The sequence below is a fragment of the Tupaia chinensis genome, unplaced genomic scaffold (assembly GCF_000334495.1).
Source record: "Tupaia chinensis unplaced genomic scaffold, TupChi_1.0 Scaffold144197_1, whole genome shotgun sequence".
NCBI classification, from domain to species: Eukaryota; Metazoa; Chordata; class Mammalia; order Scandentia; family Tupaiidae; genus Tupaia; species Tupaia belangeri.
The window spans coordinates 477,847-491,249 of NW_006204054.1; the positions used below are offsets into that span (position 1 = coordinate 477,847).

At 59.6% G+C, this 13,403-nt stretch overlaps 1 protein-coding gene across 1 annotated transcript in view; it reads left to right on the forward strand.

Annotated features, from left to right (window-relative positions):
* Window positions 1-8: 8 nt before the first annotated feature.
* SH3BP1 (SH3 domain binding protein 1) overlaps window positions 9-13,403 on the forward strand; it is a 13,989-nt gene continuing 594 nt past the window's right edge. Inside the window, exons 1-17 of the mRNA XM_027767367.1 lie at window positions 9-365; window positions 1,557-1,599; window positions 1,820-1,924; window positions 3,082-3,158; window positions 3,407-3,518; window positions 3,599-3,675; window positions 4,090-4,228; window positions 4,629-4,697; window positions 4,858-4,948; window positions 5,335-5,480; window positions 6,126-6,237; window positions 6,647-6,728; window positions 6,810-6,890; window positions 7,373-7,489; window positions 9,267-9,364; window positions 9,664-9,880; window positions 12,090-12,184. Coding sequence (XP_027623168.1) covers window positions 307-365; window positions 1,557-1,599; window positions 1,820-1,924; window positions 3,082-3,158; window positions 3,407-3,518; window positions 3,599-3,675; window positions 4,090-4,228; window positions 4,629-4,697; window positions 4,858-4,948; window positions 5,335-5,480; window positions 6,126-6,237; window positions 6,647-6,728; window positions 6,810-6,890; window positions 7,373-7,489; window positions 9,267-9,364; window positions 9,664-9,880; window positions 12,090-12,184 — 1,720 coding nt within the window. The 5' untranslated portion in view covers window positions 9-306. The remainder of the gene's footprint in view (window positions 366-1,556; window positions 1,600-1,819; window positions 1,925-3,081; window positions 3,159-3,406; window positions 3,519-3,598; window positions 3,676-4,089; window positions 4,229-4,628; window positions 4,698-4,857; window positions 4,949-5,334; window positions 5,481-6,125; window positions 6,238-6,646; window positions 6,729-6,809; window positions 6,891-7,372; window positions 7,490-9,266; window positions 9,365-9,663; window positions 9,881-12,089; window positions 12,185-13,403) is intronic.

A 13,403-nucleotide genomic window follows, 5' to 3' on the forward strand; every position in this document is an offset into this window, starting at 1 on the left:
GCGTCCAACCTGGGGTCTGCCCGCGGCGGCCACAGGACAGAGGCTCCCTGGGCCGCCGGGGTCGGTGCAGGGCCGGAAGCGGGGGGAGAGCGAGAAACCAACTTGGAGAGGAGTGACCTGGGGGCCGGGGGCGGAGTCGTGACGGGGAGGAGAGAGCCAGCCCAGCGAGCGCGGCCCAGGAAGCCCGCGCGCCGCCCACCCATCCGGCCCAGAGCGCGCGGCCCCGGAGGCAGGCTGGGCCGGGGGCTGCTGGGCCCTCGACCCCCGACCCGCGCTCTGACCTGTAGCCCCCAGTCCGCCTCCAAGATGATGAAGAGACAGCTGCACCGCATGCGGCAGCTGGCCCAGTCGGGCAGTTTGGGACGGTGAGTGCCACCCGTTCTTCCAGCCCCACTCTTGTCCTGGTGGGACCTGAACAGGGTAAGCCGGGAGACCAGGGTGGACGAGACTGGGGACAGCTGGACACCCATCTTCTGACGGCCAGAGCCCTGCCCTGTCTTCCCCCACTCTTGTCCACCGCCCCTACCTCTCCGGCAGAGCAGGGGGACAGGAGCTGGTCCGTGGGGGAGGAGGCGCCCCGTGGCTGGTTGGGTGGGAGGGGGCTGCAGCAGGAAGAATGCCCGTGACCAAGGACGCTAGGCTTTCTCCACCCCCTTGAGCCTCTGAGTGACTGGCTGTCCCTGGCCTCACTTGTCCCCTCTGGACATTGGGAACAGTTTGCCATCTCTAGTTGCTGGCTAGGGGAAGGGACGGGAAGGGTAGCTCAGGGCCCCAGACCCTGGGGTAGGGGAGGAGAGGAGTTCGGGCCTTGCCTTGCAGTGGCCTGTCCCCTCCCCCAGCCAGGGGCCTCCTGCTTCTGTCTTGCTTCTGCTTTTCCCAGACTCAGGTGGGAACATCCCCAGGTCTCCTGGTCCCACCCCCATACCCTGAGCTGGTGCAGCGGAAACCGGAAACTGGGGAGCCTCTGAGCCCCAGCTTCTCTGCTCCTCTTCCTCCACCCTCAGGAGTTCCCCATTCTCTGGGGCCGGGGAGGAGACCGTGTCCAGAGACCAGATTCTAGTCTCACACTGGTACAGACGCATGCGTGAGCCCGGGCACTCAGGCCATCTCGCTCTGGGCCTCAGTGTCCCCAGCCAGGGCTCCAGGCCCTCCTTCTCCTGCCCACAGCCACAGCCCAGAGCCCTGCGCGGCTGATACCAGGCGGCTGAGCACCCACACTTCCCATTCTCGGGGCCAGCGCAGGCCTCCCTGCCCCAGGGCAGACTCAGTTTGGTGGGGCAGAGGAAAGGTTTTGCTGTGTCCCACAACTGGGCTGGCACCCCAGCCCCCATGTCAGTTTCGGCCATCGCCCTCTCTCGGGACACAGCCTGGGTGGAGGAGGAAAACCCAGATCCTCTTCCTGCCCCATGGAATGTGCTCCAACTGGGATGAGGCAGATGGGCCACCCAGGGCGGGCCCCACCTGGGAGGGGTGCTAGAGACAATGGGGATCCAGGCACCCCACTTGGAGGTGGGAGCAACAGGGGTTCCCTAACTCAGGCTGCACTCTCCCCGCAGCACCCCGGAGACTGCCGAGTTCCTGGGAGAGGACCTGCTGCAGGTGCGTGCCTGGGCTGGCTCCGTGGGAAGGCAGGCCTGTGCAGGCTGTCAGGCAGAGGGCCGGGCGGGGACCAGCTGGGGACCTGGGCTGAGTCATCCCCAAGCTGTGGCCAGGGGGTCTCCAGGAGCAGGGAAGAGAAAAGTGGTTCTGCTCTGGGAGAAAGTGTGCAAGGAGGGGGACCAGCCGCCTCCCTAGATCTGCACCCCACCTTCCCTTCCAGGTGGAGCAGCGGCTGGAGCCAGCCAAACGAGCAGCCCACAATGTCCAGAAGCGGCTGCAGGCCTGCATGCAGGGCCAGAGTGGAGCCGACATGGACAAGCGGGTGGTGAGTGGGGTCCCGGAGAGCAGGGGCCTGAGCAGGAAGCACTGTCCACGGGGAGCAAGATCCGCCTGAGCCTCTGGCACCACAGGCATGGAGACCACCTTGTCCCAGGCCCTTCAGGTGCTGCAAAAAGGGAGCTATGTCTTCCTATCCCTTTCTAACTCTCTTCCCTCTGCAACTATCCTCATGAGCCAGGGCCTAGGGCAGCACCTGCACTTCTCTGTCCCATCAGCAGAGCAGGCTTTCTTGGTTGGGCAACCTGGGAGGGCTTCCCGAAGGAAGTGGCATTTGGGCTGGATTTTGAACTGTACTCACTGGTGTTAAGCAATAGGTAGCAGTTAGTGACCGATGACCCTGTGGCTAAGATGTGCTAGTACATAGTCACCCTGAATGCTGGCAGCCACCTTAGCAAGAAACACTGCTTTACATCTTCAGGGTTACTTGCCCAAGGTCCCAGCTAGTAAGTGGTACAACTGAGGTTTGAACCCAAGTTACGCTGATCCGAAAGCTAATGTTCTTCCTAACTCTAGGTGGGAGTGTGGGAGGCATGTTTTGGAGTCAGTCAATTCAGTGTGGGGGCCAGCAGGTTAGGATGCCAGACTCCCACATGGCTAACCACAGTTTGAGTCCCGGACCTGGCCACTTGAAAATCACATTGGGCACGTGTGTCTGAATGCCCAAAATTTCAGGAGGAGAATGGAGAAGGGACTTTGGTGTGGCCATCCTCCCAGAGGGGTGACTTTTCTCTCTCTCACTGTTTCTCTCTGAGCACACACACCCTATGGCGAGAACCATCATCCTCATAATAGCTCGGTGTGGCCAGGGCACAGAGGACGCACTTGGGAGCCGTGGAGGGTTCAAGCTCAGTGGTGGTTAGGTCAGCCACACGTGGTCAGGGCTGGGGAAGGAGCCCCGCTCCGAGGCTTTGGGCAAGCTCCCAGCCCGCAGTGGCTCTCACGCACTCCTTCCTGCCGGGTCAGCAGCTTCTGGGAGGGAGGAAGAGGACTAGATGGATGGGGCTCTGTACGTTCCCCCTGTTTCCACACTCGTCTGTACCTGGGGCCTGCCGGGTTCCCTCCTGCCCGCAGCGGCTCTCCTGGCTCTGGGTGGGCAGAGGGGCACAGGCCACAGTTTCACAGCCGGCCCCACCCTCCCTGCAGAAGAAGCTTCCCCTCATGGCTCTGTCCACTACGATGGCTGAGAGCTTCAGGGAGCTGGACCCCGACTCCAGCATGGGGTGAGCACAGGGGGGCCCAGCCCTCCCCAGGGGATGTGAAGAAATCTGGGCTGGGAGGGGGTCCAGGTTGGGAAGGACATCCACGCCAGAGTGGTGACCAGGCTGGGGACAGTGTCCAGACCAGTGAAGGCGCTGGCCCTGGGAGGGTGTTCAGCTCAGCGAGGATGGAGGCGGGCTGGGCGGAAGGGAAGTGTGTGCAGCAGGGTGGGCGGCTGGGGCAGCCCAGGTACACAGGCACACCTCTGCAGGAAAGCCCTGGAGATGAGCTGTGCCATCCAGAACCAGCTGGCCCGCATCCTGGCCGAGTTCGAGATGACCCTGGAGAGGGACGTCCTGCAGCCGCTCAGCAGGCTGAGCGAGGTGACCTCCCCATCCCCACCCGTCCCCCAACCACTAGCTGCCTCCTCCCAGCCCATTGAACCCTCTCCTGCTGCCCCCAGGAAGAGCTGCCCGCCATCCTCAAGCGCAAGAAGAGCCTGCAGAAGCTGGTGTCCGACTGGAACACGCTCAAGAGCAGGTGAGAGCCACAGCGCAGGGGTCGGGGCCCATAGCCAAGCCACACCAGGGTACCGCAGGGCAGCGTGTGTGCTTGTACACATGGCTGGCCCACAGGAACACAGGCAGTGCATGCCTGTGCTCTTGACAGTGAGGGTATGTGTCAGCTGGTGCCAGAGGTGACCCAAAGCCTAGGAGAGCCATAAACAGTCCTCCCAGATCCCCCATAGCAGGAGACCCCCCCTCAGCCTCCACTCAGTAGCTGAGTGGCTGTGATCACCAAAACTGCCACCAGAGGGCGATCCGAGCGCTCACGGCCTACGGCTGCAGAGCGCTGGGATCTGCACCTGTAAATCCTGGATTTCCGTGCATGCGGTCAGGATGGAGGGGACACTTGGCTCAGGGCTGGTGACCACCCACTTGGGACCATCCCCAGGCTCAGCCAGGCAGCCAAGAACTCAGGCAGCGGTCCAGGCCTGGGCCGCGGCCCCGGCAGCCACACCACGGCTGGCAACAAGGTGGAGATGCTGAAGGAGGAGGAGGAGGAGCTGAAGAGGAAGGTGGAGCAGTGCAAGGTGGGGCTCGGGCCCCTGGATGGGCGCAGGCGGGGGTGCTGCGGAGGAAACTGACCCAGAGGGGTGACAAGGCCACAGAGTGAGGGGAGCAGAGCTGGGGTGACTCCAGCAGCCAGGCCCAGGGCCACTGCCATGTAGCCCCTTCTGTCTATACCATATGCATGACACTGAGAGGTCACCAGAGCCTCGACACGTTTGCCCAAGGAGGAGGGAGGGAGGGTGAGTGAATGAAATAAAACTGAAAAGCACTTGCTAAAAGCGGGCCTCCCACACACACCTTGGCAGAGAGCGGGGAGCTAGCTGGGACCCTCCACATCCAGTGGTGCGGCCTTGGGCAGGTCAGTGTTCCCTCCAGACCGCAGCCCCACCTGGCGTAAGCTCTTCCCTCTCTGTCCCCAAGGACGAGTACTTGGCCGACCTGTACCATTTCGCCACCAAGGAGGACTCTTACGCCAACTACTTCATTCACGTGAGTCCGGGACCGGCTCCAGCCATCTAGAGCTCGGGTGGCCAGAGCCAGGGGCCCCTGAGGCCCCTGGGAGATGGCGGGAGGGGGCCTGCACCCGTGGGCCCTGGGGGAGGCGCCTCTCTTTCACTCACCTGTCCTGGGGGTCCCCTGGTCCCCGCAGCTGCTGGAGATCCAGGCTGACTACCATCGCAGGTCACTGAGCTCACTGGACACAGTCCTGGCTGAGCTGAAGGACAACCAGAACCAAGCAGGTAGGGCCAGAGAGGGACTGACCTCACACCCAGACCCCGCCCTGCTAGGGCTTCATCCCAGAAGGCAGCAGGGAGCCGAGGGGGAGTGCTGGGCAGGGGAGCACTGGGTGAGGTTTGCGGTAGTGAGCATGCTCTGACTGCCTGTGGAGCATGGAGCGAAGTGAACAGGACCCGAGCCGGGAGACCCGTTAGAGGCAGAGGGGAGGGCACTGTGGCCTGCTCAGGCCAGAGGCAGTGAGGCGGCAGATTCGAGCCATAGGGTGGACGATTTCAGAGGTGCGCCTAGTGGGGCGGAAGGCGGGACCACTAGAGGATGCCTAGGGGCACCCCTGCCTTCCTACCCAGATGGGAGGAGCCTGGGCCGCTGACCTGTCTCATCCCTGCAGACCCCTGCCCCTCGATGACGACCACCCCCTCCTCCAGGGTGTATGGGGTGCCGCTGCAAAGCCACCTGCAGGAGCTGGGCCGGGACATCGCCCTGCCCATCGAGGCCTGCGTCTTGATGCTGCTTTCTGAGGGCATGAAGGAAGAGGTGGGCCCACTGGGGCCAGGGAAGGAGCTGGGCAGGCACCCCCGATGGTCCCCCATGCTGTCCGTTAGCATACAGGCCCCTGGGGAGGCACGGCTTCTCGGCCATGCGGGCACCTCCTACTTCGCACACTCAGGGCCGGGCGCTCTGCTGCGAGCCCTTTGGCTTCCTCGCCCTACGCTGTTAGCTCAGTAAGCCATGCAGGAAGCCCTCGGCGCCGTTTTGCGAGGCAGAGGTGGAGGTGGGAACATGCCAAAGTGCATGAGAAGGTGGCGCTGAGACTCCCTGCAGTCACGGTGGCATGCGGCCTCTCTGTCACCTGTACCCTGGTGGGGCTGGCACGTCGGCTCCTCTCCTGAGGACAGGTGTAGGTAGAAGTACATGGGCTGCCCACGGTCCCGCCAGGGCCTCCTTTCTCCCTCCCACTCTGGCCGGGCCCCTGGGGTCCCCCAGACTTCCCAGCCCTACCTGTTGCTCAGCATTCTAGAGTTTGAGAGTGAGAGGGTCCACAGACACTGGTGTCCCCTCTGCCGATCGGACTGGTGGGGACACAGGCCCAGGGAGGGCCAGCAGCTACCCGAAACTAAGAGCGAGACAGGCCCCTGCCTGCCCACTCCCCTGTGACCCCACCCGCTCCCTTGCACCCAGGGCCTCTTCCGTCTGGCCGCTGGAGCCTCAGTGCTGAAGCGCCTCAAGCAGACGATGGCCTCAGACCCACACAGCCTGGAGGAGTTCTGCTCTGACCCCCACGCAGTGGCAGGTGCTGGTCTGAGCCCTGGGGAGAGGGCCCAGAATGGGAGGCATGGGGCCGGGGGGCATCAGCTGCCTCACACAGCCCCAGAAGAGTTTGTCTTCAAGGCCTAATGTTCTGCTGGGGTTCCCTAAGGACACATCGGGTTCTCAGGGTCGGGCTCATGGTGAACCCCTGAATGTATGTGCATTCTTCTGGGGACAAGATCACAAGCCTTCATCTTTTCAAAAGAGCCTGTACCCTAAAGAGGCCGTCAGACCAGACACATTAGTGTGAGCAGGACTGGAGAGTCCTGTGTGGGGAGAGGGGGTGTTGGGGGTGGAAGGGGTGGCGCTGCCCCTGACCTCCCCACCCCTGCCGCAGGTGCCCTCGCGTCCTATCTGCGGGAGCTGCCAGAGCCCCTGCCCCCCTGCCGTAGGTGCCCTCAAGTCCTATCTGCGGGAGCTGCCAGAGCCCCTGATGACCTTTGGCCTCTATGACGATTGGATGAGGGCAGCCAGGTGAGGAAGTGGGAGCATGTGGGGGAGGGGGGAGGCCTGCCCAGGTGTGGCCCTGGCCAGCTCATGGCCTCTCTTCCTCAGCCTGAAGGAACCCGGGGCCCGGCTGGAGGCCCTGCAGGAGGTATGCAGCCGCCTGCCCCGAGAGAACCTCGGCAACCTCAGGTGAGCCCAGTATGCCTCCCCAGCTCTCCCCAAAGCCGGCTCTTGGCAGGGCTCAGGCCCTGGGTTCGAGCCTGGCCTTTCCACCATGTCCTAAGCCCCATTTATGAGCTTGCAGCTGTGATGTTCTAGTCGGACTTTTATCCGTCATTGAGATGCACAGTACCTTGACCCCTGACGCCACGCTGCCTGGCCACACATCCCACCTGTGCCACCACGTGGCCTCGGGCAGCGACTCCAGCGTCCTCTGGGAAATCCAGTTCCTTTGGTGACAGCCCTGCCTACAGGGTGGCTGGAGGTTCTCAGCGCAGTGCCGACCCCAGCTGGCCCCCTGTAGGCCATCAGTGTGACCATTAAAGTTCACAGCTGTGCCCTGTGGTGACTGCCACCCTGGAAACTAGGCTTGAAGGTTCTGGGACACAGTACCCCTGGGTGATCGGGGCCCCAGGTGCCCTGGCCCAGCCCAGCCCTACCTCCCGCCCTAGGTATCTGATGAAGTTCCTGGCTCAGCTGGCCGAACAGCAGGAGGTGAACAAGATGACACCCAGCAACATCGCCATCGTCCTGGGGCCCAACCTGCTGTGGCCCCCAGAGAGAGAGGGGTGAGGGCCACGGGCGGGGGTTGGCCTTTCTGCTTTCTGTACAGCACCTCCCCTGGGCCTCCGTTTCCCCATTCTGGGGGGTTGCTGAGCTCTCCTAGTCTCAAGGCTGTGCTGAGGTGGCCCAAAGGCACCATGGACCCCACAGCGCTTTGGCGATAGGCATTCTGGGTAATGGTGTTGAGGGGTGCTTGGCGGCCTAGTGCACTGGGCTGGGAGCCCAGAGCTCTAGATCTGGATCACCCACCACCTTCCAGAGCTGGACTGGGGCAGTCATTCTTTGGACCTCTGTTTCCTTTTCTGTAAATTGGGGAAGAATTATATAGGCAGGGATTTTTGTTTAGTTTATTTGTTTAGTTTTTGCTATAGGGCACCTGCACTATAGGGAAAGGGAGAGCAGGAAAGTGAGGAATCACTCCCCTGGGGGATGGCCATGCTGAAATCCCTTCTCCATTCTCCTCTCAGGATTCTGGGCGTGCATATACATCTGCCCAGTATATCTCCCAACGCAGGTCCAGAGCTTGAACTGCTCCCTCAACCATGTGAGATTCAGCAGCCCTAACCTCTATGCTACCCGGCTGGCTGTTCTTTTTTTGTTCTTTTCTTTTTCAGTTTTGGCAGAGGGTATGTGAGCTCGCCAGAGAGAAACAGACAGACAAGGACAAAGCACCCTATAATAGGGTGTGGTCAAACCACAACCCCTTTTCCTCCAGAAACACGTGGCATGTTTTTCGTCTGTCTGTGTGCCTTCCTTCCTTCCTTCCTTTTTTAGGTTTTTGTCATAGGGCACGTGTGCTGTCCAGAGAAAAACAGAGACAGTAAGAGGGAAAGTGACAAATCACCCCAAAGGGGACAGCCATACCGCAATCCTTTCTCCTCTATTCTATTCTTGGGATTTGGGGCACACATGCACCTGGTGTGATTTTCAAACTGCCGGGTCCAGGACTCGAACCATCATCAGCCATGTAGTGATCTAGCACCTGGACTATCATGCCACCTGCTGCCCCCCATGGTGTTTTTCACGCTGCTAGGGCCAGGATTTGAACCATGCAGTTGGCCATATAGAATCCAGTTACTTTAACCACTAGGGCACAGGGCCTGCTCCCAACTTTGAGTGGTTTTGCTGTGGTAATTAGATGAGAGAATAAATGAAGAAATTTTGTTTAGGTTTTTTTTTGGGGGGGGGATGGAGGTTTTTGCTATAGGGCAAGTGCACTCACCAGAAAGACAGAGACAGAGACAGAAAGTGAGAAATCTCCCCCCGGGGGGATGGCCATGCCACAATCCCTTCTCCTCCATTCTCCTCTCAGGATCTTGGGCACGCACACACACGCACCCGGCGTGAGTTTAAACCACCGGGTCCGGGACTCAAACTGCAGCCGACTACCCGGGAGTCCAGTGACGTAGCCATTACGCCATCTGCTGGTCCCAAGAAATGTTTTAGAAGCTGGACAGTGCTATGAAACCTGAGGAGTCCTTATTATCTGGCCACAGAGGGCAGGAAGGCTACCTCTCGGGCTGAGCAGTGGTTTGTAGGGTTGTCTAGGTCCAGGGACTGTGAGGACAAAATCCGTGATTGACTAATGATGTCTGCCACGGGGGAGGGCGGGGAAGCTGGTGCACACGACACAGGGGCCTTTGCTGGGGGGTCTCTGAGCTTTGTGAGAACAGACTCATATACTTGCTCCTTCGTCTGCAGTGCCCAGCCCAGGCCCAGACAGAGTTGGGGTGACTACAGCTCTGCTGAGGGGTGACTCACAGTGCTGCCTCTTTGTCCCAGGGACCAGGCCCAGCTGGATGCAGTCTCGGTGTCTTCCATCCAGGTGGTGGGCGTCGTGGAGGCGCTGATTCAGGACGCAGACACCCTCTTCCCTGGAGGTGAAGCTCCCGCCTTTGAACAACCCCCCCACCCTGCCCCACCTCCAGCCTGCTCCATGCCCTGCAGACAGCCTCAGTCCCGGGCAGCCCCATAAACACCGTGAGGCCTGGAGGAAGTTGCTCCTCCACTCAGGCCTTTGGTTTTCTGTAAAACAAAGATGATGGTCCTGGCGGCTTTGTGGAATGGCTGGGAGGCTCATGTGCAAACCGGAAGGCAGCACGTGGGCCAGGCCATCTCAGGGAAAGGAAGGGGGCCTCACGGCCGAGGCTCTGAAAGCAAACGCTCCTTCCTTCTGCAGACATCAACTTCAACGTGTCAGGCCTCTTCTCGGCCCTCGCTCCCCAGGGCACGGCCAGCAGCAAGCCGGCCTCCGAGGAGTCACCTGGAGGGTCCTCCATGCCCACTCCAGCTGCCACCCCAGCCCCAGCTGCCACCCCTGTTCCAACTGCCACTCCAGCCCCAGTTCCAGCTGCAGCCCCAGCCCCAGCACTGGCCCCAGCGACTGCCAAAGAAAGGTGAGGGCTGAGGGGTATGATGTTCCCTGTCCTGGCTCTGCACTCAGCCTGAGGCACGATTTCTGAGGACTCTGCACATTTCAGGAAACGTAATTATTTATTTATTTATTTTTAGAGAGAGATTTTTGTTATAGGGCTCATGTATTCGCAGGGGAGACAGAGAGACAGAAAGCGAAAAATCATCCCCCGGGGGAAATGGCCACGCTGCAATCCCTTCTCCATTCTCCTCTCTGGGTCTTAGGCATGCACGCACATGCACCCAGTGTGATTTTTTTGGTTTTTAAATAATCGTTTTTATTTCATTTTACTTTTTTATTATTATTTAATTTGACTGGCGAGAGACAGAGAGAAAGGGAAAGTGAGAAAGCAAGCCACCAGGTCTGGGACTCGAACTGCAGATTATGATATGGGAGACTAGCACCTTAACCACCACACCACCTGCCAGCCCCATCCCTTTTTTTTTTTTTTTTTTTTATAGTTTGTTGGGTATGTGCACTCACCAGAAAGACAAAGAGAGAGAAGGAAACAGAAAGTGAGAAATCACCCCCTGGGAGGATGGCCGTGCCACAATCCCTTCTCCATTCTCCTCTCGAGATATCTTGGGCACGCATGCACACGTGCCCAGCGTGAGTTTTAAGCCACCAGGTCCTGCAGCCAACTACATAGGAGTCCAGCGATGTAACCATTACGCCATCTGCTGGTCCCCTGGGCGTGAGTTTTAAGCTGCTAGGTCTGGGACTCAAATCATAGTTGAATGGGTGAGAGTCTAAAGACACAACCATTAACGCCATTTGCTGTTCCCCCCAATTATTGATTTTTTAAAAATATTCATTTATTTAACTTTATTTGTTGTTGTTATTATTATTTAATTTGGCAAGAGAAGGAGAGAAAGAGGAAGTAAGAGAGCAAACCGCTAGGTCCGAGACCTGAACCGTGGTCAGCCACGTGGGAGTCCAGCACCTTAACCACCATGCCACCTGCCAGCCTGAATTATTGATTTTTTTAAAAAGTGTCTCTAGGGGCCAGCAGGTGGTGTGGTGGTTAAGGGTGCCAGACTCCCACGTGGTGGGCTGCAGTTTGAGTCCCAGACCTGGTGGCTTGCTTTCTCATTCCTCCCCACCCCATCCCTCTCTGGTCAAATTAAAATTAATAAATAATGAATAAATAAATGTTAAATAAAATAATTCCTTTTAAAAAAAAAAGTGTTTGCTATAGGGTGCATGCACTCACCAGAGACAGCGAGGGAAAGGGGAAGTAAATCACCCCAGGGGAATGACCGCCCCACAGTCCCTTCTTGGGATTTTGGGCATGCACGTGCGTGGTGCGATTTTCAAGCTGCTGGGCCTGGGACTCGAACTGAGCAGTTAGCCATGTGGGATCCAGCACCTTAACCACCGTGCCCCCTGCGGGCCCCCAATTACTGATCATTTAACTCCAAGCCTAGTCCCCATTTCACAGGGGGGGGAGCAATCATCCCTGCTCTTGTGCAGCTCTTTACTGAGCAGTTAACTATGTGCCAGGCACTGGGGCCCTGGGGACCGAAGGGGCCAGGAGAGGATCACTGTAAATGCCTTTCGGTTCTCCCCTGGATCCCTTCGACCTGGCAAAGCAGGTATTATTCAGTGTGCCCAGACCGCTGGGGCCAGGCCGTGAACTTCCTCAGACGAGCAAGACAGAAAGATGCCCTCCGAGCTTGCACTCCGGGGCGCTGGGGAGGGGATCCATAAACACCTTGGCACTGTCAGGCGGGGCCGGGCTCTGTGAAGGGGACACTGCAGACCAGGGTGGCATGGGGCTGCATTAGCTGCGAGGTCAGGGAGGCCTGGGGAAGAGTTGTCCAAGCAGAGATCTGAGGAAGCAAGGATGAACCCAGGCCCCCTTCCGCCTCACCTCCTATCTGGTAATGCCAGAACATCCCCTAAAGATCACGTGGAGGCTGAGAGCTGAAGCAGAGGGGAGGCCCTGCTTCCCACCTCCATCCCAGCTCCATCCTGACCCTCCATAGCAGGCAGGCTGAGAGGCCTCCCTGGCCCCGGGGGAACGTGGACCATGTTGCAGGGTCACATAGCAACCTGGGGACAGGTCCCAGGCAGCACACGGGGGCAGAGAACACTCCTGGTGCTCTACCTGGCGGCCGGAAGTCTTGCCACAACTCCAGGAAGACTTCTGGGAGGCAACACACCTGACCCTGACCTCCTTCCCTTCACAGGACAGAGTCGGAGGTGCCCCCCAGGTCAGCCTCCCCCAAGGTCAACAGGAGTCTGCCAGAGACAGCTGCTCCAGGGGAGGACGTGGCTCGGAAGAGTGAGTGGGTCATGGGAGATGGAAAGGGGACAGTGGGTGGGAGATCCCAGGCCATCCCCTCTTAGACACCCGGGAGACCAGGACTGAGGCCATTGAAAGCCCGGGATTTGAGTTCAGGTTGCAGTCTGGGAGCCTGGGCAAGGTGAGTCACCTGTCAGCCTCGGCTTCCTCTGCCGTGGAGTAACACAGTAACTCGTGTCGAGCTGTGCAGAGAATGTGGGGTGCTGCTTGATTTTGACTAGCCGTTGTAAGCATTGGGCATCAGAGTCCAGTCCCTCGAGAAGCCTGGAGATCAGAGTGCAGGGAAGAAGGGATCTTCAAAGGGGTGGGAAGAAACCGGGAGCCTCCTTCTGAGTGGCTCTGGTACACTCCCTTCAGCTTGACCTGAAGCTGGACAGGTGAGAAGGCCACAGGCTTGGGTGGGGAGACCCCATCCGAGAGCAACACACCTGGGAAGCCCCCCAGGCCAGGCTCCCTCAGGAGACGCTGGAGTTTTCCAGCCAGGTGTTCTGTGTGGAGCCAGAAGCAGATGGGGCAACTGTGGGAGTCCCTGGACCAGCAGGAGCTGGCAGGTGGCACAGGGACCTTTTCGCCACCTTCCCTCGATGGGGGCCAGTGGTACGGTGGCTTACCTGAGCATGGCACCTGACGTGCTCCAAAGGCTGTCTGGGCATCACGGAGCTGGTCCTCAAATCGCTCACCGCTCTTGCCAACAAGGAAACTGGGGCCCCAACTCCCTAGTCGGTGGAACTAGGACTGCAGTCCTGTCCTCCTAGTTCCACCAGCCCCTGGGCTGCCTCACCGTGGGGCCTTTACAAACCGGGGTGGGGTAGTTCTGGTAGGCTTTCCAAGGAGGTGAACAAGACCCTTGTCACAGGACAGCGGCCTTCATTCATTCACTCACTATAAACCCCAGCCCACGCGGGTGCCGGGCGGGCCAGCAGCACCTCCAATGGCCTTTTAGTGAGGGAGACAGTGAGAAAAGCCCCGTGAGGACGAGAAAGCGGAGCTACTGTCCTGGCCAGGGCCACCAGGGAAACGAAGGGAGGCCGTAGTAGAGGAGCCAGCAAAGACATGCATCCCCAGCAGACGGAAGGGCACAGACGTGGTCCTGAGCTGCCACTGGCCTGGTGAACACCTAATCCCCCTCATCTTTCCTCTGCAGCCAAGCGCCCAACGCCTGCCCGGCCCACCATGCCGCCCCCCCAGGCTCCCGGCT